The sequence below is a fragment of the Chiloscyllium punctatum genome, chromosome 30, assembly GCF_047496795.1.
Source record: "Chiloscyllium punctatum isolate Juve2018m chromosome 30, sChiPun1.3, whole genome shotgun sequence".
Classification (NCBI taxonomy): domain Eukaryota; kingdom Metazoa; phylum Chordata; class Chondrichthyes; order Orectolobiformes; family Hemiscylliidae; genus Chiloscyllium; species Chiloscyllium punctatum.
Window position 1 is genome coordinate 11416550 of NC_092768.1, and position 23157 is coordinate 11439706.

The window sequence follows — 23157 nt, forward strand, 5'->3', positions numbered from 1 at the left end:
AGAATGTGGTCCTCCACGTACAGGTTAAGGAGGTACCCGCAGTGAGCTCCTCGGATACGGAGTCCCTCAGAATGTGGTCATCACGTACAGGTTTAGGGCGGTACCCGCAGGTGAGCTCTCGGCTGGGTACCCTCAGATGTGGTCCTCACGTACAGGTTAGGGAGGGTAACCCGCAGTGAGCTTCAGGTCGGGTCCCCTCAGAATGTGTCCCTCACGTACAGGTTAGGGAGGTACCCGCCAGTGAGCTCTCGGTCGGGTCCCTCAGAATGTGGTCCTCACGTACAGGTTAGGGAGGTACCCGCAGTGAGCTCTCGGTCGGGTCCCTCAGAATGTGTCCTCACGTACAGGTTAGGGAGGTACCCGCAGTGAGCTCTCGGTCGGGTCCCTCAGAATGTGTCCCTCACGTACAGGTTAGGGAGGTACCCGCAGTGAGCTCTCGGTCGGGTCCCTCAGAATGTGGTCCTCACGTACAGGTTAGGGAGGTACCCGCAGTGAGCTCTCGGTCGGGTCCTCAGAATGTGGTCCTCACGTACAGGTTTCAGGGAGGTACCCGCAGTGAGCTCTCGGTCGGGTTCCCTCAGAATGTGGTCCTCACGTACAGGTTAGGGAGGTACCCGCAGTGAGCTCTCGGTCGGGTCCCTCAGAATGTGGTCCTCACGTACAGGTTAGGGAGGTACCCGCAGTGAGCTCTCGGTCGGGTCCCTCAGAATGGTCCCTCACGTACAGGTTAGGGAGGTACCCGCAGTGAGCTCTCGTCGGGTCCCTCAGAATGTGGTCCTCACGTATCAGGTTAGGGAGGTACCCGCAGTGAGCTCTCGGTCGGGTCCCTCAGAATGTTGTCCCTCACGTACAGGTTAGGGAGGTACCCGCAGTGAGCTCTCGGTCGGGTCCCTCAGAATGTGTCCTCACGTACAGGTTAGGGAGGTACCCGCAGTGAGCTCTCGTCGGGTCCCTCAGAATGTGGTCCTCACGTACAGGTAGGGAGGTACCCGCAGTGAGCTCTCGGTCGGGTCCTCAGAATGTGTCCTCACGTACAGGTTAGGGAGGTACCCGCAGTGAGCTCTCGGTCGGGTCCCTCAGAATGTGGTCCTCACGTACAGGTTAGGGAGGTACCCGCAGTGAGCTCTCGGTCGGGTCCCTCAGAATGTGTCCCTCACGTACAGGTTAGGGAGGTACCCGCAGTGAGCTCTCGGACGGGTCCCTCAGAATGTGTCCCTCACGTACAGGTTAGGGAGGTACCCGCAGTGAGCTCTCGGTCGGGTCCCTCAGAATGTGTCCCTCACGTACAGGTTAGGGAGGTACCCGCAGTGAGCTCTCGGTCGGGTCCCTCAGAATGTGTCCCTCACGTACAGGTTAGGGAGGTACCCGCAGTGAGCTCTCGGTCGGGTCCCTCAGAATGTGGTCCTCACGTACAGGTTAGGGAGGTACCCGCAGTGAGCTCTCGGTCGGGTCCCTCAGAATGTGGTCCTCACGTACAGGTTAGGGAGGTACCCGCAGTGAGCTCTCGGTCGGGTCCCTCAGAATGTGGTCCTCACGTACAGGTTAGGGAGGTACCCGCAGTGAGCTCTCGGTCGGGTCCCTCAGAATGTGTCCCTCATGTACAGGTTAGGGAGGTACCCGCAGTGAGCTCTCGGTCGGGTCCCTCAGAATGTGGTCCTCACGTACAGGTTAGGGAGGTACCCGCAGTGAGCTCTCGGTCTGGTCCCTCAGAATGTGTCCCTCACGTACAGGTTAGGGAGGTACCCGCAGTGAGCTCTCGGTCGGGTCCCTCAGAATGTGGTCCTCACGTACAGGTTAGGGAGGTACCCGCAGTGAGCTCTCGGTCGGGTCCCTCAGAATGTGCCCCTCACGTAGAGGTTAGGGAGGTACCCGCAGTGAGCTCTCGGTCGGGTCCCTCAGAATGTGTCCCTCACGTACAGGTTAGGGAGGTACCCGCAGTGAGCTCTCGGTCGGGTCCCTCAGAATGTGGTCCTCACGTACAGGTTAGGGAGGTACCCGCAGTGAGCTCTCGGTCGGGTCCCTCAGAATGTGTCCCTCACGTACAGGTTAGGGAGGTACCCGCAGTGAGCTCTCGGTCGGGTCCCTCAGAATGTGGTGTTCACGTACAGGTTAGGGAGGTACCCGCAGTGAGCTCTCGGTCGGGTCCCTCAGAATGTGTCCCTCACGTACAGGTTAGGGAGGTACCCGCAGTGAGCTCTCGGTCGGGTCCCTCAGAATGTGTCCCTCACGTACAGGTTAGGGAGGTACCCGCAGTGAGCTCTCGGTCGGGTCCCTCAGAATGTGGTCCCTCACGTACAGGTTAGGGAGGTACCCGCAGTGAGCTCTCGGTCGGGTCCCTCAGAATGTGGTCCTCACGTACAGGTTAGGGAGGTACCAGCAGTGAGCTCTCGGTCGGGTCCCTCAGAATGTGGTCCTCACGTACAGGTTAGGGAGGTACCCGCAGTGAGCTCTCGGTCGGGTCCCTCAGAATGTGGTCCTCACGTACAGGTTAGGGAGGTACCCGCAGTGAGCTCTCGGTCGGGTCCCTCAGAATGTGTCCCTCACGTACAGGTTAGGGAGGTACCCGCAGTGAGCTCTCGGTCGGGTCCCTCAGAATGTGGTCCTCACGTACAGGTTAGGGAGGTACCCGCAGTGAGCTCTCGGTCGGGTCCCTCAGAATGTGGTCCTCACGTACAGGTTAGGGAGGTACCCGCAGTGAGCTCTCGGTCGGGTCCCTCAGAATGCGTCCCTCACGTACAGGTTAGGGAGGTACCCGCAGTGAGCTCTCGGTCGGGTCCCTCAGAATGTGGTCCTCACGTACAGGTTAGGGAGGTACCCGCAGTGCGCTCTCGGTCGGGTCCCTCAGCTCCCTGACAAACCGCAGCGCCGCGGCTGGGTGATGTTCGCTTTTACACGTGAGGATCAAATTAAGCACCGCCCCTGAAAATTTCAGGTCTCCATCTCTGTTACTGTCACCACACGTGCGCGCGCGCACACGTGCGCCCAACGCGCGCGCGCACACACACATGCGCCCAACACATATCAGGTTTCCAAACCCCATGGGTCAGTCCCCTCCTTGCACTGAGTTACAGCTGGTCTTCCTACGTCCTCCTGATTGTCCTCATCTCCTTCTGCGGTCACTCCTTCAGGTTTTTCTACCAGTTCCTGCTCGCGAACGAGCGTCATGTGGCCAAGGAGATCCGAGATGAGTACGTTGACACCATGAGTAAGATCTACTTCTCCTACTTCAAGTCGTACAGCAGCCGACTGATGAAAGTGCAGGTCAGACACTTCCCACAGTGCTTCTGGGTTAGCACCACGTGCCGTGCCGGTAATGTCCATTCCTCCCGTGCAGTGTCAAGGATTGCTGACGTGTGTGAGGAATGCCTGTTGATGTCTGGAACCCAGGGGGGGTGAAGTGGGGAGGGTTGGGCTGTCTGAATGTGACTGTCTGTGCCAGTCAGCAACCGAGTGTGGTCATGGCGAGTGAGAAGCCATTATGAGATTAATGTATCCGCACTGCTCTCTCACTCTACCCCACTCCAGTACGAAGAGGTTGCTGACAAAGATGACTTGATGGGTGTAGAGGATACTGCAAAGAAAGATATCCTTTTCTGAAGCGAAGGCTCTACTGTTATCACTGTACTGACCGTGAGTGTGAGTATTTACAAGTCCAGCTCAGTCACGGAGCATCGAAGGTATCCCCACAGTACGAGTGTACAATGCCATTTTGTAATTAAAGCAGTCAGACTGATTGGTCACAGTGTGGCCATGTCAGAATGTCCATCTAAATACCTCTTCACTATTATCAGGGTTTCTGTCTCTCACCCCCCTCAGGCCATGAGTTCCAGATTTCCCACCAGCCTCTGGGTGAGAAAGGTTCCTCCTCCTATTGCCCTGTGATCCTCCTGCCCCTTGCCTTCAATTGATTGCCCCCTCCCTGGCTGGGTCATCCAGCCCTCCATCAAGGGGGAACCATCTCTTCCTGTTGACCCTCCTGACTTTCTCCACCTCCATCATCTTCCCTCTCCATCTCCTCCACTCCCAGGAAAACTCCCCAGTGTCTCCTCAGCCCTGAACCTCCCCCACCCGGGGTAACATGCTGGTCAGTCTCCCTCTGCCCCCCTTCTCCCACAGTGCAGATGGTTTGAACCAGTCCAGTCCAGTGCACCATTGCTGCCCTCCCTCTGTAACCAGGGTATCCTACCTCAGCTGAAGAGACCAGAATGGCTCACAGTACTCCAGGTGTGGAGCTTGAACCCTTTCACTGGAAAGGTCAAGGTCCCATTTCCCTCCTTCACTGCCTGCTGTTCCTCAGTGGGACACTGAGTGTAGGGCCACCCAGGTCTCATTGCACCTCCCCCGCCCCCACCCCCTTCCCCAGTCTACCGCCATTTCGGGTAATGTCCCACCTCCCTGTTTATCACTGTACTGACCGTGAGTGTGAGTATTTACAAGCCCAGCTCAGTCACGTTAATCCACGGTGTATTTCATCGCCCCTCTCTGAAAGACCCTCCCAATTTCAGCAGCGCATATGGAAGGGACGTGGAAAGTCACTCCAAACTCCTAGCCCACGTTGTGTGGGCAGTAACTGCTGATTGAGTTTGATCTTTGGGTTCCAGCTGAGTTTGGTGCCTTGCGTACGGATGGCAGTGAGGTGGGAGAGCTCCCTGGGCGAACTGAAACCATCACTACTGAAAGAAGAACCATGAGATGGAGTGCCGACCCCCCCACCCCCGCTGCCGTGCAGCTGCCCCCTCCAATGGAGGAAGGATACCCCATAGCATGACTACATAGTATTTAAGCATCCCTGTCCCCCAGCCAGGGAGGATAAGGGGGAGCCGATCACACTGGTATGAGTGATGGAAGGGGGGCATGGGTGATGGGTCAGATATGATCGTGCCCTGTCTACCATAGTCAAGGAGGCAGGAAGCTCTGTCAGCAGCGCTGGCTTAGACAGATACAACATAAGCAGAGGAACTGGAATGGAGTCCTGGCATGACATGGGGGTGTGAGATGCTGGAGCCAAGGTAGCTCTGGGAGTCCGTGGCTCTGTAGTGGCTGTTGTTGAGACTCCCGTTGGTATGAGAGGTGCTGTTGAAAACCTGACTTTGACTTTTCGACCGCTTGACGTGTCTCTGCCCCTTAACTCTGTCCACGCTTCTTCTCCAAACCGTCACTGAAGAATCGCAACACCATTTTTACCCTGGGGAACCGAGGCAACGTTATCTCGTCATCAGAACTGGAAGCACCCATCATCGTGCCTCACGCAGCTCAGAAGAGCGACGTTCGGGTAAGAGTGATTCGTGTCAAGTCAGGGATTTGTAACGAGCTGCAAGTGGTGGACCTCCTGTTAGCCATGTCCTCCCCAGTCCTCTCTGTGTGGCACCAGACCACGTTCTGAGCCAAGAGTGAGAGGCATTTGTTTGCTGTCCCACCACCAGACAGACAGCCTGCTTTAGTGTCAGGAGCGTAATAGGAGGTGGGTTCAAGTGGACACATCCCACTCCCCCACTCAGTGTGGTCACAACGGGCCTTCTGCAGTTGGCCCACATCGGACAGTCCGAGTTAATCCGTGATCTCCCCAAATGGGCTGAATGTCCCCCAGCTTGTCGTCCAAGTGGAGTTGATGCCGACGATCTCCCATAATCTGACTGAGTTATCCTGGGCATTCAATCAGCTGTAAATGTGAGGGGTAGGCAGGGGGAGGGGGAGGGGGGCAGTGAGGGGGAGGGGGATAGGGGCAGTGAGGGGGAGGGGGATAGGGGCAGTGAGGGGGGGATGGGGGCAGTGAGGGGGAGGGGGATGGGGGCAGTGAGGGGGAGGGGGATGGGGGCAGTGAGGGGGAGGGGGATGGGGGCAGTGAGGGGGAGGGGGATGGGGGCAGTGAGGGGGAGGGGGATGGGGGCAGTGAGGGGGAGGGGGATGGGGGCAGTGAGGGGGAGGGGGATGGGGGCAGTGAGGGGGAGGGGGATGGGGGCAGTGAGGGGGAGGATCGGGGCAGTGAGGGGGAGGATCGGGGCAGTGAGGGGGAGGATCGGGGCGGGGAGGGGGATCGGGGCAGTGAGGGGGGGGATCGGGGCGGGGAGGGGGATCGGGGCAGTGAGGGGGGGGATCGGGGCAGTGAGGGGGAGGGGGATCGGGGCAGTGAGGGGGAGGGGGATCGGGGCAGTGAGGGGGAGGATCGGGGCAGTGAGGGGGAGGATCGGGGCAGTGAGGGGGAGGGGGATCGGGGCAGTGAGGGGGAGGGGGAATCGGGGCAGTGAGGGGGAGGGGGAATCGGGGCAGTGAGGGGGAGGGGGAATCGGGGCGGGGAGGGGGATCGGGGCAGTGAGGGGGATCGGGGCAGTGAGGGGGAGGGGGATCGGGGCAGTGAGGGGGAGGGGGATCGGGGCAGTGAGGGGGAGGGGGATCGGGGCAGTGAGGGGGAGGGGGATCGGGGCAGTGAGGGGGAGGGGGATCGGGGCAGTGAGGGGGAGGGGGATCGGGGCAGTGAGGGGGAGGGGGATGGGGGCAGTGAGGGGGAGGGGGATCGGGGCAGTGAGGGGGAGGGGGAATCGGGGCAGTGAGGGGGAGGGGGATCGGGGCAGTGAGGGGGGGGGATCGGGGCAGTGAGGGGGGGGGATCGGGGCAGTGAGGGGGAGGGGGATGGGGGCAGTGAGGGGGAGGGGGATCGGGGCAGTGAGGGGGAGGGGGATCGGGGCAGTGAGGGGGAGGGGGGTGGGGGCAGTGAGGGGGGGGATCGGGGCAGTGAGGGGGAGGGGGATGGGGGCAGTGAGGGGGAGGGGGGTGGGGGCAGTGAGGGGGAGGGGGGTGGGGGCAGTGAGGGGGAGGGGGGTGGGGGCAGTGAGGGGGAGGGGGATGGGGGCAGTGAGGGGGAGGGGGGTGGGGGCAGTGAGGGGAGTGTCTAGATGTCCTGGGAGGGAGAGGGATTGAAGCAGTGAGGGGGGATCGGGGCAGTGAGGGGGTGTCTAGATGTCCCGGTGGGGAGGGGGCTCAGGGCAGTGAGGGGGTGTCTGGACGTCCCGGTGGGGAGGGGGATCGGGGCAGTGAGGGGGTGTCTGGACGTCCCGGTGGGGAGGGGGATCGGGGCAGTGAGGGGGTGTCTGGATGTCCCGGTGGGGAGGGGGATCGGGGCAGTGAGGGGGTGTCTGGACGTCCCGGTGGGGAGGGGGATCGGGGCAGTGAGGGGGTGTCTGGACGTCCCGGTGGGGAGGGGGATCGGGGCAGTGAGGGGGTGTCTGGATGTCCCGGTGGGGAGGGGGATCGGGGCAGTGAGGGGGGGGATCGGGGCAGTGAGGGGGTGTCTGGACGTCCCGGTGGGGAGGGGGATCGGGGCAGTGAGGGGAGTGTCTGGACGTCCCGGTGGGGAGGGGGATCGGGGCAGTGAGGGGAGTGTCTGGACGTCCCGGTGGGGAGGGGGCTCAGGGCAGTGAGGGGGGGGATCGGGGCAGTGAGGGGGGGGATCGGGGCAGTGAGGGGGGGGATCGGGGCAGTGAGGGGAGTGTCTGGACGTCCCGGTGGGGAGGGGGATCGGGGCAGTGAGGGGAGTGTCTGGACGTCCCGATTGGGGGGGGGGGGGCGGATTGGGGCAGTGAGGGGGTGTCTGGACGTCCCGGTGGGGAGGGGGATCGGGGCAGTGAGGGGAGTGTCTGGACGTCCCGATTGGGGGGGGGGGGCGGATTGGGGCAGTGAGGGGGTGTCTGGACGTCCCGATTGGGGGGGGGGGGCGGATTGGGGCAGTGAGGGGGTGTCTGGACGTCCCGGTGGGGAGGGGGATCGGGGCAGTGAGGGGGTGTCTGGACATCCCGATTGGGGGGGGGGGGCGGATTGGGGCAGTGAGGGGGGGGATCAGGGCAGTGAGGGGGGGGATCGGGGCAGTGAGGGGGGGGATCGGGGCAGTGAGGGGGGTGTCTGGACGTCCCGATTGGGGGGGGGGGGCGGATTGGGGCAGTGAGGGGGTGTCTGGACGTCCCGGTGGGGAGGGGGATCGGGGCAGTGAGGGGGTGTCTGGACGTCCCGGTGGTGAGGGGGGGGCGGATTGGGGCAGTGAGGGGGTGTCTGGACGTCCCGATTGGGGGGGGGGGGCGGATTGGGGCAGTGAGGGGGTGTCTGGACGTCCCGGTGGGGAGGGGGATCGGGGCAGTGAGGGGGTGTCTGGACATCCCGATTGGGGGGGGGGGGCGGATTGGGGCAGTGAGGGGGGGGATCAGGGCAGTGAGGGGGGGATCAGGGCAGTGAGGGGGGGATCAGGGCAGTGAGGGGGGGGATCGGGGCAGTGAGGGGGGTGTCTGGACGTCCCGATTGGGGGGGGGGGGGCGGATTGGGGCAGTGAGGGGGTGTCTGGACGTCCTGATAGGGTGTGAGTCAGTCAGGGCAGGTCAGCTGACCCACTATCCCGAATGAAGTGTTTTTTTTAAATGTGGGCCTCCGAAACCAGGAGACTTTGTTTGTTTGTTTGTTTTTAACAACATCTTCACCTTGAGAGTGTTTAGTCATAAAAGATTCAGGTCATCAAATCCTGAAAGGAATCATCAAATTGTCTCCACGTTCCAAGGCCCAGGCTTTGGGAAGGTTGTAGTTAATTGAGTATCTGGGCAGGGGCACAGGGCTGAACCCACCCTTGTGTCACCATCTGGTTTTGGATCCATTTATCATGAAGCCATAAGCAGAGAATTGATCTGCTCCCCTCCTCTGGTGGGCATGCCAGATCCCACAGCGTTATTACAAAGGTGGGCAAACTTATTTGTCCAGTATATTCCAGCCACACACACTCCCTCGATCAGCCGAGTGAATGGGTAGGCTGTCTTGTGTTGCTGTGGGATCTTGCTGTGTGTTGCTTGGTGGTTGTGTTCCTGTGTTACAGCAATGGCTTCACTTCCTTGTGCGCTGGTCATAAGCAATGCTGTCAGTGTGTATATAGATATATATTTTAGTTTTGTTCATTGCCTCTGGACAACAGTTGTGTGTTCTCTCAGTAACGATCTTCCCCAGCCTCGTGTCAATCTGTTTCAGTAACTAGGCATCACATTAACCAGCGGTAGCAGTATTTCACTCTGAGCTCTCTGATCAGTCCGCTGTTACCCTCAGTTGACATTGTACCAATCTCCTGAGTGCCAAATTCAAGTTCGTTTGGTGCTGTACCTCTGGGGTTCGTTCAGAATCAGTAACAATATCCAAACTGATTTTATCCCAACCTTCTCTCTAGCCAGCAGCCTGGACTGGAAATGAAAACCAGTTCTCTCTAACTTCAAGAGTTCGGCATCACTGTCCCTGCTTTATTTTTGATTCATGATATCTGACACATTTCCAAGGTGTTCTGTTGATTTGCTGTATGCGCCCAAAACGCTGAAAGTTTTATTGTTGAAAAGCCAGGAGAAGGTTGTTCTGAGGTGACATATCTATTGTCGGTTTCTCTGATAATCGAGCTAACTCCTGGTGTTTCCATCTTTCATCCTTCAGTATCCCTTTGAGAGTCTGTTCCGCAGCCAGCACTACGCACTTCTCGATAACAGTTGCCGTGAATATCTGTTTCTCTGTGACTTCTTCATGGTGACCGGGAACTCTGCACAGGATCTGTTTAACGCCATCATGGGGAAGACTCTCACCATGTTCTTGGTAATTTAAAACTGGATTGAACTCGTTAAGCAGAGGCACTTCCCCTTCTAGCCACCAGAATATCCCTGTGTTTAGTTTTACAGAGTGAGATCATTATACTTTTTACAGATCACCTACGACATGACCCTTGTGCCTGCATTGGCTCTCTCAAATCTGAGCAATCAATCCAAGCCCCCCTACTCTTTCTCCCCCCTCAGCCTCCCGAAATATGATTTCCCAAGTTATCTTTTCAGAATTTGAGTCTGGGTCCACGTGAGAGTCCACGTAACAGGGAGTAGGAGGAGTCCAGTCGGCCCCTTGAGCCAACATTGTATCCCATCTCCACCTCAACCCCACCTTGCTGCCCACTCCCCGTAAACCTTCAACCCGTTACTAATTAGACATCTCTCTATCTCCTCAAATTTACTCACTGTCCCAGTGTCTATACCACAGCCTGGGGGAGTGAGTTCCAGATTCACGACCCTGTGAGAGAGGTCATTTCTCCTTGTCTCAGTTTTAAGTCTGCCACCCCCTTTCTCCTGAAACGATGACCTCTCGAGTGGAAACATCCTCTCAGTGTCTACTTTCTCAATCCCCTTTAACATGTTCTATCCCCCCCCCCCCCCCCAGTTAGATCACCTCTCCTTCCTCTTCAACTCCAGAGAGTATTGGCCCAAACTGCCGATGGGCCCCTCGTCTGTGGGATAACCCTCCTCTGAACATTTCAGTCCAGCGACATCCCTCCTGCAGGAAGGGGTCCCAGACTGGTGCACAGACCTCCAGGCGTGCTCTCACTAATACCTCATATAGTTACCCAGCCTGAATTGCCCAGAGGGCAGTGAAGAATTAACTGTATTGCTGTGGGTCTGGAGTCACGAGTAGCCCAGGCCAGGTAAGGAGGGCAGTTTCCTTCCCTAAGGGACGTGGATAAACCACACGGGGTTTTCCAACAGTCAGCAGTTCCATGGTGGTCATTGTTGTAGCTTTGTCTTTATTTGAGTTTTAATGTTCAGTTTCAATCTCACCGTGGAGCAGAGCAGAGGGGGGGATTTGAACCCATACGCCCAGATTTTTGGCCTTAGATTCTGGGTTACTGTTCAGTGACATTACCACAGCCATCGCCTCCCCAATATTATCAATTGTTGGAAAAACCCCATCTGGTTCATTGAATGCAGTCTTCCACCCTTCCACTGTCCTGGCCTACACGTGACTCCAGACACTGCCGTCATGCCCTCAGGGCAATTAGGGGCAGGTAACAAATATTGACCTGGTCAGTGACATCCACGTTGCGGGAATGAGGATTTGTTTTTAAATATTAAGATGTTGTACAAAGAGCTTCCGAAGCCTGAGTGCAGATAACGAGGAGAGACCAAATATAAATCAGAAATCCCAGTCTGGGAGAGGCTTACCGGGCACTCTGAACATCGCCATTTTATATGTGTCTGTGTGTGGGGGAGGCCTGTGTGTGCGCGCCGACCTGGTGGCGTGTGTCTGTGTGCGCACAGACCTGGTGGCGTGTGTCTGTGTGTGGGGGAGGCCTGTGTGTGTGCGCAAACCTGGCGGTGCGTGCCTGTGTGTGCGCAGACCTGGCGGTGCGTGTCTGTGTGTGGGGGAGGCCTGTGTGTGTGCGCAGACCTGGCGGTGCGTGTCTGTGTGTGGGGGAGGCCTGTGTGTGTGCGCAGACCTGGCGGTGCGTGTCTGTGTGTGGGGGAGGCCTGTGTGTGTGCGCAGACCTGGCGGTGCGTGTCTGTGTGTGGGGGAGGCCTGAGTGTGCACGCAGACCTGGCGGTGCGTGCCTGTATGTGCGCAGACCTGGCGGTGCGTGTCTGTGTGTGGGGGAGGCCTGTGTGTGCACGCAGACCTGGCGGTGCGTGCCTGTGTGCGCGCAGACCTGGCGGTGCGTGTCTGTGTGTGGGGGAGGCCTGTGTGTACGCGCAGACCTGGCGGTGCGTGCCTGTGTGTGGGGGAGGCCTGTGTGTGCGCGCAGACCTGGCGGTGCGTGCCTGTGTGTGCGCAGACCTGGCGGTGCGTGTCTGTGTGTGGGGGAGGCCTGTGTGTGTGCGCAGACCTGGCGGTGCGTGCCTGTGTGTGCGCAGACCTGGCGGTGCGTGTCTGTGTGTGGGGGAGGCCTGTGTGTGCGCGCAGACCTGGCGGTGCATGCCTGTGTGTGCGCAGACCTGGCGGTGCGTGTCTGTGTGTGGGGGAGGCCTGTGTGTGCGCAGACCTGGCGGTGCGTGCCTGTGTGTGGGGGAGGCCTGTGTGTGCGCGCAGACCTGGCGGTGCGTGCCTGTGTGTGGGGGAGGCCTGTGTGTGCCCGCAGACCTGGCGGCGTGTGTCTGTGTGCGCGCAGACCTGGCGGTGCGTGCCTGTGTGTGGGGGAGGCCTGTGTGTGCGCGCAGACCTGGTGGCGTGTGTCTGTGTGCGCGCAGACCTGGCGGTGCGTGTCTGTGTGTGGGGGAGGCCTGTGTGTGTGCGCAGGCCTGGCGGTGCGTGTCTGTGTGTGGAGGAGGCCTGTGTGTGCGCGCAGACCTGGCGGCGTGTGTCTGTGTGCGCGCAGACCTGGCGGTGCGTGCCTGTGTGTGGGGGAGGCCTGTGTGTGCGCGCAGACCTGGTGGCATGTGTCTGTGTGCGCGCAGACCTGGCGGTGCGTGTCTGTGTGTGGGGGAGGCCTGTGTGTGTGCGCAGGCCTGGCGGTGAGTGTCTGTGTGTGGGGGAGGCCTGTGTGTGTGCGCAGACCTGGCGGTGCGTGCCTGTGTGTGGGGGAGGCCTGTGTGTGTGCGCAGACCTGGCGGTGCGTGCCTGTGTGTGCGCAGACCTGGCGGTGCGTGCCTGTGTGTGCGCTGACCTGGCGGTGCGTTCCTATGCGTGTGCCGACCTGGCGGTGCGTTCCTGTGTGTGCGCAGACCTGGCGGTGCGTGCCTGTGTGTGCGCTGACCTGGCGGTGCGTTCCTGTGCGTGTGCCGACCTGGCGGTGCGTTCCTGTGCGTGTGCCGACCTGGCGGTGCGTTCCTGTGCGTGTGCCGACCTGGCGGTGCGTTCCTGTGCGTGTGCCGACCTGGCGGTGCGTGTCTGTGTGTTTTCTCTGAAGTGCGCTGGAACCAAAGGAGAGTCCTCAGCATTTTGCAGGCCCAGTTTCCCTATCCTCCCCTCCCCGATTTGTGATGTGTAGCCATTCCAGAATGTTCCAGCACCTGCCTTTGGGTCCGTGTCTGTAAAGAGTTTGTCGTTTCAGAAACACGTGGATACCTACATCGCTGATTGCTTTGACAGCATCGCCATCTTTCTGTCCATTCACATCATTCTCCGCTTCAAGACCATCATGGTCAAGAGGAATGTGCCCGCTGTTGATAAGTGAGTCGTTTTGCAGGTGCAGCACTACCACAGGTGGGCTGAAGGGCCTTTTCCACACAGTGAGGTTTTGTGATTCTCTTTCTGAAAGGGAATCGCTCTGCCTGAACCTCGGGGAATTGTACATGGGCTCTGAAATGTTCTTTGATGTATGAATGTGGAATGTAGGCCCAGGCCTCTCCAACCTGCTCCCTGCCCGGTCGGATCTTGCCTGGTCTCCTTCCCTTTTACACGGACCCTGCCTCTTGCCCAGCCTCGTTCACCCAGTGCCGTGAGGTCATCACTCGGGTGCGTCCTCACCCTGCGCCTGGCAATTTGCATTTATATAGCACCTGTCATAGTGGTGCCCCCAGGGTGAATTTGTTGAAATTTGACACTGAGCCAATTCCGGAGGGGGACTGGGCCAGGTGACAAAAACATGGTCACAGTGGCAAGACTTGCAGGCAATTCGGAAGGGAGAAGGTAAGAGGCAGTGGTCTGGAGGAGCTCCTGAGTTCAGGGCCTCTGTATCTTAACGCACGGCCCCCTGGCTGTGCAGCAGTCTGGTTTGTTCAGGGTTATAGAGTCCGACAGCACAGAGGCAGGCCCTTCGGCCCACACTGGTCCGTGTGACCGCAATGTCCATCCACAGTAGCCCCGTTTCCCTACACTTGGCCCATATCCTTCTAATCCTTCCCTATCCATCTATTTGTCTGAATGCCTTTTAAATGCTGAAATTGTACCAGCCTCCACCACATCCTCTGGCAGCTTGTTCCATACACGCACCACTCTCTGTGTTTAATACAAAAAGCTGCCCCTCCGGTTCCCTTTTAATTCTTTCCGCTCTAACCTTAAACTGATGCCCTTTAGTCCTCGATTTCCCCACCCCTGGGCAAAAGACTGAGTGTATTCACCCTATCCATGCCTCTATAAGGTCTCCCACACTCTAAGGGAAAAGTCTGAGCTTGTCCTGAGCGCTCACATGACCCCAGGCTCTGGGCCATACATAGTGGGAAGCATCGGCTATGCCTGGAGGACCTTTCACTCACTCAGTGGGAGAACGAGACTCTCACTGAGGAAGGAGAGCCGGGGCAGAGGGTTCAAATCCCACCCCCTCACCACAGCAGCAGGCAGAACGCCTGTTCCAATTGTTCATCAGGATTGGAATGTGATGGCAGCCACTAATACCCTCTCTCAGGGAGGGAAATCTGCCGTCCATACCCGGTCTGGCCTCCACGTGACTCCAGGCCCACAGCAATGGGGTTGATTCTTAACCTTCCTCGGAAATGGCAAAATGAGTCACTCAGTTCATGGTTCAGTTAGGGTTCTGTTATGGAGCAGACCAAACTCCCTCAAAGTATATATCGTCCAGACACGACCTTTCTCTGCTTTTAAAGGCAAATGCCAGGCTTTGGGTTCCAGATGCAGTTTGATGGTCAAACGACCAGGTTTGAAGCAAAACGTAGCTGATTCATACACTGAAATACTCTCAAAAGAAAGAAGGAATTGGAATAACTTAACTCTGTTTTGGAAAGCAGAATAGATTATTTAATTACTGGTCAGCAACAGTTCCAATACAGTAACATCTCCAGAAGCAAACCCTTCTCAAAGTCAAATTCAATAAAATAGATTGTCTCACAGGCAATTCTCAAGGAAAAAAAACATCAAGAGAAAACTTAAGAGGGTGAGAGTGTAGTGGGGAGAGAGATACTCAGCTTCCAAACCCAGCTTCTAGACCGTAGCAACCGTTGCTAGTGAAAACTTTAAAACTAAACTGCCAGGCTCTGTCGGAGATTGACCCCACCCAGCCAGGCTGCTTCTATTGTTCCAACTTTCAGATTAATTTCCAAGCTGTTTGTTTCATTGGATTCAAACAGGCAGCTCACCATCTCTGTCCTGAAACCTCTCTCCAAAAACAAAACGGGGGGCCAAGAAACACCTCTTAGAGCCAGGGGGTCGTCCCAGATGGACGTTAAATGATCACCTTGCCACAAAGCCCCTTCCCATCCTCCGAAGAGAATGGAGTCTGCACAAAGAGCTGCCAGTGACTGAGTGTTGCGATGTGGAATGTACAGCATGATTAGCAACGAATGTCGCAGTTTGAAACCTCTCCGAGTGAGCCACACAGCGTAGAGAAACGAGAGGTTTTATTCCATTCCTGTAATCGTCAGCCTGACCTGTTTACAAACCACATGGCGGCTGGGGAAAGAAAGAGTTGTTGAGGAGGGCAGGTACCTCAGAGAATCACAGAGGCCATTCAGCCCATTGGGTCCGGACTGATCTTCTGAAGAATGTCTCACCCACACCCACCCATCGACCCGAGCCCTACATTTCCCACAACCAGCCCACCCTAACCTGCACATCCCTGGGACACTATGGGACAATTTCCCATGACCAATCCACCCTAACCTGCACATCCCTGGGACACTATGGGACAATTCCCCATGGCCAATCCACCCTAACCTGTACATCCCTGGGCACTATGGGACAATTTCCCATGACCAATCCACCCTAACCTGCACATCCCTGGGCACTATGGGACAATTTCCCATGACCAATCCACCCTAACCTACACATCCCTGGGCACTATGGGACAATTTCCCATGGCCAATCCACCCTAACCTGCACATCCCTGGGCACGATGGGACAATTTCCCATGACCAATCCACCCTAACCTGCACATCCCTGGGCACTATGGGACAATTTCCCATGGCCAATCCACCCTAACCTGCACATCCCTGGGCACTATGGGACAATTTCCCATGGCCAATCCACCCTAACCTGCACATCCCTGGACACTATGGGACAATTTCCCATGGCCAATCCACCCTAACCTACACATCCCTGGACACTATGGGACAATTTCCCATGGCCAATCCACCCTAACCTACACATCCCTGGACACTATGGACAATTTCCCATGACCAATCCACCCTAACCTGTACATCCCTGGGACACTATGGGACAATTTCCCATGACCAATCCACCCTAACCTACACATCCCTGGACACTATGGGACAATTTCCCATGGCCAATCCACCCTAACCTGCACATCCCTGGGACACTATGGGACAATTTCCCAGGGCCAATCCACCCTAACCTGAGAACCTTTGGACTGTGGGAGGAAACTGGAGCACCCGGAGGAAACCCACGCAGACACGGGGAGAATGTGCAAACTCCACACAGAGAGTTGCCCGGGGGTGGGATCGAACCTGGGTCCCTGGCACCGTGAGGCAGCTGTGCTAACCACTGAGCCATCATGCCACTCACAGGCGAGTACAGCACTGTAGGGAGCCTGAACCACATCCTGATGCAGACTCTCTCTGAGAAGCACTCGGTACCCACTGGTCTGTCTTGTCTTTTCTTACAGACCCAGTTGTAAAACTGTGTTTAGTGACCCTTTTTCGAGAGGAGTTTGTTTGGTTGTGTCCTCTGCAGGTACTGGGAGACTTTGTTGGAAATCCTCTGGCCCAGGTTTGAGCATATCCTGGAGTTGAACATTCAGAGCATCCGCAACACAGACCCCCAGAAGCTGGGAGCTCTCGACACCCGGCCACACTACGTGAGTGCGGACCCCTTCTCCCCCCCCCCCCCCCTCCCCCCCCCCCCCCCACCACTCCCCCCACTCCCAAGCCCTACGTGTAGCTTTGTTTTAAATACCTTGTGCTTCTGATAGTCCATGGTGTGAGTGGCTGGACAGGATGCAGTTGTGAGGGGTCCAGCCGATTCTGACCCTTCTGTCTGAGTAGAGGTGAGGGTTTTTATGGTGAAATATTTTACTGCTGGTAAAGGTCTTTGTACACCCACTGAGATGGGCTTCAGCCTCATCAACACTGTCGGTGTGTTCCTATCAGACCTGCCTCTGACCAACCCGTGCTGTTGGGTTCCAGAGAGGAGCTGGGAGGGAGGGTTATGTACTGCAGGGTATCGTGTAGATGGTACACACTGCTGTTACTGAGTGTCGGGGGGTGGAGGGAGGGGATGTTTGGGGAGTTTCTGCAGGGTACCTTGTAGATGGTACACACTGCTGTTACTGAGTGTCGGGGGTGGAGGGAGGGGATGTTTGGGGAGTTTCTGCAGGGTATCTTGTAGGTGGTACACACTGCTGTTACTGAGCGTCGGGGGGTGGAGGGAGGGGATGTTTGGTGAGTTTCTGCAGGGTATCGTGTAGATGGTACACACTGCTGTTACTGAGTGTCGGGGGGGTGGAGGGAGGGGATGTTTGGGGAGTTTCTGCAGGGTATCTTGTAGATGGTACACACTGCTGTTACTGAGCGTCGGGGGGTGGAGGGAGGGGATGTTTGGGGAGTTTCTGCACAGTATCGTGTAGCTGGTACACACTGCTGTTACTGAGCGTCGGGGGGGGGTGGAGGGGGGGGGGGAGATGTTTGTGGATGTGGTGTCGAGCTTGGTGAGTGTTGTTGGAGTTGCCCCCATCCAGGGTAAGTGGGGAATATTCCATCCTGATGAAATTTACTAAGACTGATTCTGATGGTGCAGGTCACGAGAAGGTATGCAGAGTTTTCTGCAGCGATTGTCAGCATTAATTGAAACGTTTCCCAACGAGAAGACACACAATCTACTTGGACAGTTACAGGTCAGTCGTACATCCAGGAGAAACGACACCTCCCATCAAGGAAACTATCAGACATTGACTGATCATGGCAACGCTGTGACTGAGACTCTGTGTGTGGGGGTGGTGGTGTGTGGGGTGTGTGTGTGTGTGTCCGTGTGTGTGTCCAGTAAATAATGTGGAATAGAAACTTCTTCTGATGAAGTTAATGATTCCCACCGCCCGTTACTGGCTGTAGATATTTGCCAAACACTGGTTATTGGACTCTCTGAAAAGAGAAACCAGTTTTGTCCATCCATCAGGTTTGTTCCAGGCCCGGGAGGGAATTAACCTCCTGAGTGAGGGAGGGAAGGTGCCGGGCGGTTTGTAGGTAAACCCGTTCCCTTAGTTCGCCGCATTGAGGAGGGGGAGTGCGAGGGGGGGTTGGGGGGAGTGGGGGTGGTAAACCCGTTCCCCGCAGTAAGGAGAGTGAGTGCGTAGGAGGGATGGGGGTGGTAAACCCATTTCCCGCAGTAAGGAGGGGGGTTGCGAGGGGTTGTTGGGGGGGTGGGTGGTGTTGGGGGGTGTCGGGGTGGTAAACCCGTTCCCCTCAGTTCCCTGCAGTAAGGAGGGGTGTGCGAGGGGGGTGTGGGGGTGGTAAACCGTTCCCCGCAGTGAGGAGGGGGAGTGCGAGGGGGTGTTGGGGGGTGTGGGGGTGGTAAACCTGTTCCCCTCAGTTCCCTGCAGTAGGGAGGGGGAGGGCAAGGGGATGTTTGGGGGGTGGGGGTGTTAATCCTGTTCCCCGCAGTAAGGAGGGGGAGTGAGAGGGGGTGTTGGGGGCTTGGTAACCCCGTTCCCCTCAGTTCCCCGCAGTAAGGAGGGGGAGTGCGAGGGGGTGTTGGGGGCGTGGGGGTGGTAAACCCGTTCCCCTCAGGTCCCCGCAGTGAGGAGGGGGAGTGCGAGGGGATGTTTGGGGGGGGGGGGGGTGGGTGGGAGGGTGGGGGTGGTAAACCCGTTCCCCGCAGTGAGGTTTAATTTGGAGAGGATCCCTCCCCTTGAGGCTCCCTTTCTCCCAGACCCCACTGAACTGTTGAAGTTCAACAATTGAGCCAGTCTTCCTTGTATTCACAGTGAGTGATGTACTGAACTCGGGAAGGAATAGGAACGCAGCAGAGCGAAGGACAATCCAAAAAGATATCAGGCTGAGCTGATGACTTGTTTTACCTGCACAGCAGGGGTGTTTAAAGGGGCCTTCAAACTGTGACCCGCCCACACTGGGACAGTCATACACACAGTCCAGTCTTGCATTCACTGTGAACCCACCTACTCCAGTCAAATAGACGTGAGGTGTGTCGTGAGCAGTCACCCCACCTTTGTGGGTGGGGGTGTGAGGGTGTGGGTGAGGGTGTGGGTGTGTGGGTGTGAGGGGTGTGTGGGTGTGAGGGGTGTGTGGGTGTGAGGGGTGTGTGGGTGTGTGGGGTGTGTGGGGTGTGAGGGGTGTGTGGGGTGTGAGGGGTGTGAGGGGTGTGAGGGGTGTGAGGGGTGTGGTGTGGGGTGTGTGGGGTGTGTGGTGTGAGGGGTGTGTTGGTGTGAGGGGTGAGTGTGAGTGTGTGGGTGAGGACAGAAGCTGACGACACCAGCACAGTTGCTCCGAGGCTGACCCAGGACTGTTTCTCTCCCAGGTAGAGGTGTGTGAGGTGTGGGGTGTGAGTGAGAGTGTGAGGACAGAAGCTGACGACACCAGCACAGTTGCTCCGAGGCTGACCCAGGACTGTTTCTCTCCCAGGTAGAGGTGTGTGAGGGTGTGAGGGGTGTGAGGGGTGTGCGGGTGTGAGGGGTGAGTGTGAGTGTGTGAGTGAGAGTGTGAGGACAAAAGCTGACGACACCAGCACAGTTGCTCCGAGGCTGACCCAGGACTGTTTCTCTCCCAGGTAGAGGTGTGTGTGGGTGTGTGGGTGTGAGGGGTGTGTGGGTGTGAGGGGTGTGTGGGTGTGAGGGGTGTGTGGGTGTGAGGGGTGTGTGGGTGTGAGGGTGTGTGGGTGTGAGGGGTGTGTGGGTGTGAGGGGTGTGTGGGTGTGAGGGGTGTGTGGGTGTGAGGGGTGTGTGGGTGTGAGGGGTGTGTGGGTGTGTGGGTGTGAGGGGTGTGCGGGTGTGAGGGGTGAGTGTGAGTGTGTGAGTGAGAGTGTGAGGACAGAAGCTGACGACACCAGCACAGTTGCTCCGAGGCTGACCCAGGACTGTTTCTCTCCCAGGTAGAGGTGTGTGAGGGTGTGAGGTGTGGGGTGTGAGGGTGTGTGGGTGTGAGGGGTGTGCGGGTGTGAGGGGTGAGCGGGTGTGAGGGGTGAGTGTGAGTGAGAGTGTGAGGACAGAAGCTGACGACACCAGCACAGTTGCTCCGAGGCTGACCCAGGACTGTTTCTCTCCCAGGTAGAGGTGTGTGAGGGTGTGTGGGTGTGAGGGGTGTGAGGGGTGAGTGTGAGTGTGTGAGTGAGAGTGTGAGGACAGAAGCTGACGACACCAGCACAGTTGCTCCGAGGCTGACCCAGGACTGTTTCTCTCCCAGGTAGAGGTGTGTGAGGGTGTGTGGGTGTGAGGGGTGTGCGGGTGTGAGGGGTGAGTGTGAGTGTGTGAGTGAGAGTGTGAGGACAGAAGCTGACGACACCAGCACAGTTGCTCCGAGGCTGACCCAGGACTGTTTCTCTCCCAGGTAGAGGTGTGTGAGGGTGTGTGGGTGTGAGGGGTGTGCGGGTGTGAGGGGTGAGTGTGAGTGAGAGTGTGAGGACAGAAGCTGACGACACCAGCACAGTTGCTCCGAGGCTGACCCAGGACTGTTTCTCTCCCAGGTAGAGGTGGAGAACTTTGTCCTGCGCATGGCAGCTGAGTTCACAACACGACGGGAACAGCTGATCTTCCTCATCAACAACTACGACATGATGCTGGGGGTCCTAATGGTGAGGGGGTCTGTTCCACACTCCGGGTAGGCTCGGGGGGGGGGCGTGAGGGCGAGAGCACCGGGTTCATTGTCAACTCAATTTACACCATCTCACAGGAAGCAACGTCGAAACTCCCAGCCCAGATTGGGATGGTCAGTGATGGGGCTGAAGGACAGGGCAGGAACAGGGGACTGAGGGGGGGATGGTCAGTGATGGGGCAGGAACAGGGGACTGAGGGGGGGATGGTCAGTGACGGGGCAGGAACAGGGGACTGAGGGGGGGGATGGTCAGTGACGGGGCAGGAACAGGGGACTGAGGGGGATGGTCAGTGATGGGGCAGGGACAGGGGACTGAGGGGGATGGTCAGTGATGGGGCAGGGACAGGGGACTGAGGGGGGGATGGTCAGTGACGGGGCAGGGACAGGGGACTGAGGGGGATGGTCAGTGATGGGGCAGGAACAGGGGCCTGAGGGGGATGGTCAGTGACGGGGCAGGAACAGGGGACTGAGGGGGGATGGTCAGTGACGGGGCAGGGACAGGGGACCGAGGGGGGGATGGTCAGTGACGGGGCAGGGACAGGGGACCGAGGGGGGATGGTCAGTGATGGGGCAGGGACAGGGGACCGAGGGTGGATGGTCAGTGATGGGGCAGGAACAGGGGCCTGAGGGGGATGGTCAGTGATGGGGCAGGAACAAGAGACTGAGGGGGATGGTCAGTGATGGGGCAGGGACAGGGGACCGAGGGGGGGATGGTCAGTGATGGGGCAGGACAGGGGACCGAGGGGGGGATGGTCAGTGATGGGGCAGGGACAGGGGACCGAGGGGGGGATGGTCAGTGATGGGGCAGGGACAGGGGACCGAGGGGGGGATGGTCAGTGATGGGGCAGGACAGGGGACTGAGGGGGATGGTCAGTGACGGGGCAGGAACAGGGGACTGAGGGGGATGGTCAGTGATGGGGCAGGAACAAGGGACTGAGGGGGATGGTCAGTGACGGGGCAGGGACAGGGGACTGAGGGGGATGGTCAGTGATGGGGCAGGAACAAGAGACTGAGGGGGATGGTCAGTGACGGGGCAGGGACAGGGGACTGAGGGGGATGGTCAGTGACGGGGCAGGGACAGGGGACTGAGGGGGATGGTCAGTGATGGGGCAGGAACAAGGGACTGAGGGGGATGGTCAGTGACGGGGCAGGGACAGGGGACTGAGGGGGATGGTCAGTGATGGGGCAGGAACAAGGGACTGAGGGGGATGGTCAGTGACGGGCCAGGGACAGGGGACTGAGGGGGGGATGGTCAGTGGGGCAGGGACAGGGGACTGAGGGGGATGGTCAGTGATGGGGCAGGGACAGGGGACTGAGGGGGATGGTCAGTGATGGGGCAGGAACAGGGGACTGAGGGGATGGTCAGTGATGGGGCAGGAACAGGGGCCTGAGGGGGATGGTCAGTGATGGGGCAGGGACAGGGGACTGAGGGGGATGGTCAGTGATGGGGCAGGGACAGGGGACTGAGGGGGGGATGGTCAGTGGGGCAGGGACAGGGGACTGAGGGGGATGGTCAGTGATGGGGCAGGGACAGGGGACTGAGGGGGGGATGGTCAGTGGGGCAGGGACAGGGGACTGAGGGGGATGGTCAGTGATGGGGCAGGGACAGGGGACTGAGGGGGGGATGGTCAGTGTCACTGGGAAGGGGTGGTGCCAGATAGTTCCAGCCCCCTTTCCCAGACGGATACGATCCCATTCCATTCCCGCCCTCTCTCCTGGACGATCTGCGATCCCATTCCATTCCTTGTCCGTTCCCTCTCCCGGACGGATGTGCTGTGTCCCGTTTCTCACCCTGATCCCATTTCCTCTTTTCAGGAGCGAGCAGCTGACGATAGTAAGGAGGTGGAGAGTTTCCAACAACTGCTCGCTGCCAGGACCCAGGTCAGTGGTGGGTTTGGATAATTGCCCGTTCCCTCTGCTCCTGGCAACAGGAAGCGGTTGGGATACAGAGGGCAGTAGGTGTGATGAGATGTGTACATTGACGTTGGGGAGACAGCTCCCCCCCAGGATGATGTTTGTTTGGGGGAGGGGGTGGGCGGAGTGCGTTGGGAATCATTCTGACTGATGTTGACCATGAACATTCAGCGGATGTGATTGGACTGGGGATTGTGATTTGTTGACGTGTCTCTGTTATCCTCCACAGGAGTTTATTGAAGAGATCTTGTCCCCTCCGTTTGGTGGGATGATCTCCTTTGTTAAGGAGGCCGAACTTCTCATTGAGAAGGGGCAGGTGGACAAGCTGAAAGCTGAGGAAGGTGAGGTCACATCTGCAGCTCTCCCAGCCTCCCAGTACCCAGCCTGGAGCTCCCAAGGGAACACTATCCCTGCTGGCTGAACGGGTCCACTCACAGGGACTGTCGTGTCGATTGGGAGCGGGGACGTTCTGTCGGACCTGGGTGGGACCACAGCTGGAGTGCTGTGTGGCGTTCCGGTCTCCCCGCTATCAGGAGGATGGGATTGCGCTGGAACGGGGTGCAGAGATGGTTCACTTGGATGTGGCCCTGGGACGGAGCGTCTCAGCGATGGGGAGAGGGGCTGGATCCCCTCGGGGTGTCTTCCCCCAGTGTGGAGAAGGCAGAGGGAGTTTGGGCCTCCTACCTGCTGGCCTTTGAGGAGCTCCAGAGGAAGGATTAGAAAGAATGATCCCAGGGATAAAGGGCTCATCATGTGAGGACCCTCGCTCTGTGCTCAGTGGAGTTTCAAGGAATGATGGGGTGGTGGGGAGGGGGCA

The 23157-nt window shown here is 58.3% G+C and overlaps 2 protein-coding genes across 4 annotated transcripts in view; one reads left to right on the top strand and one right to left on the bottom strand.

Moving 5' to 3' along the window:
- LOC140455163 (vacuolar protein sorting-associated protein 52 homolog) overlaps positions 1-23129 on the top strand; it is a 53435-nt gene extending 30306 nt beyond the window's left edge. Inside the window, 8 exon segments of the mRNA XM_072549864.1 lie at positions 9442-9597; positions 12809-12927; positions 16342-16465; positions 17404-17451; positions 17453-17500; positions 20299-20406; positions 22242-22307; positions 22570-23129. Of these exon segments, the coding sequence (XP_072405965.1) occupies positions 9442-9597; positions 12809-12927; positions 16342-16465; positions 17404-17451; positions 17453-17500; positions 20299-20406; positions 22242-22307; positions 22570-22761 (861 nt within the window). The 3' untranslated portion in view covers positions 22762-23129.
- Positions 1-23157, bottom strand: part of LOC140455173 (uncharacterized) — a 459457-nt gene that overhangs the window by 168478 nt on the left and 267822 nt on the right. The window lies entirely within an intron of this gene.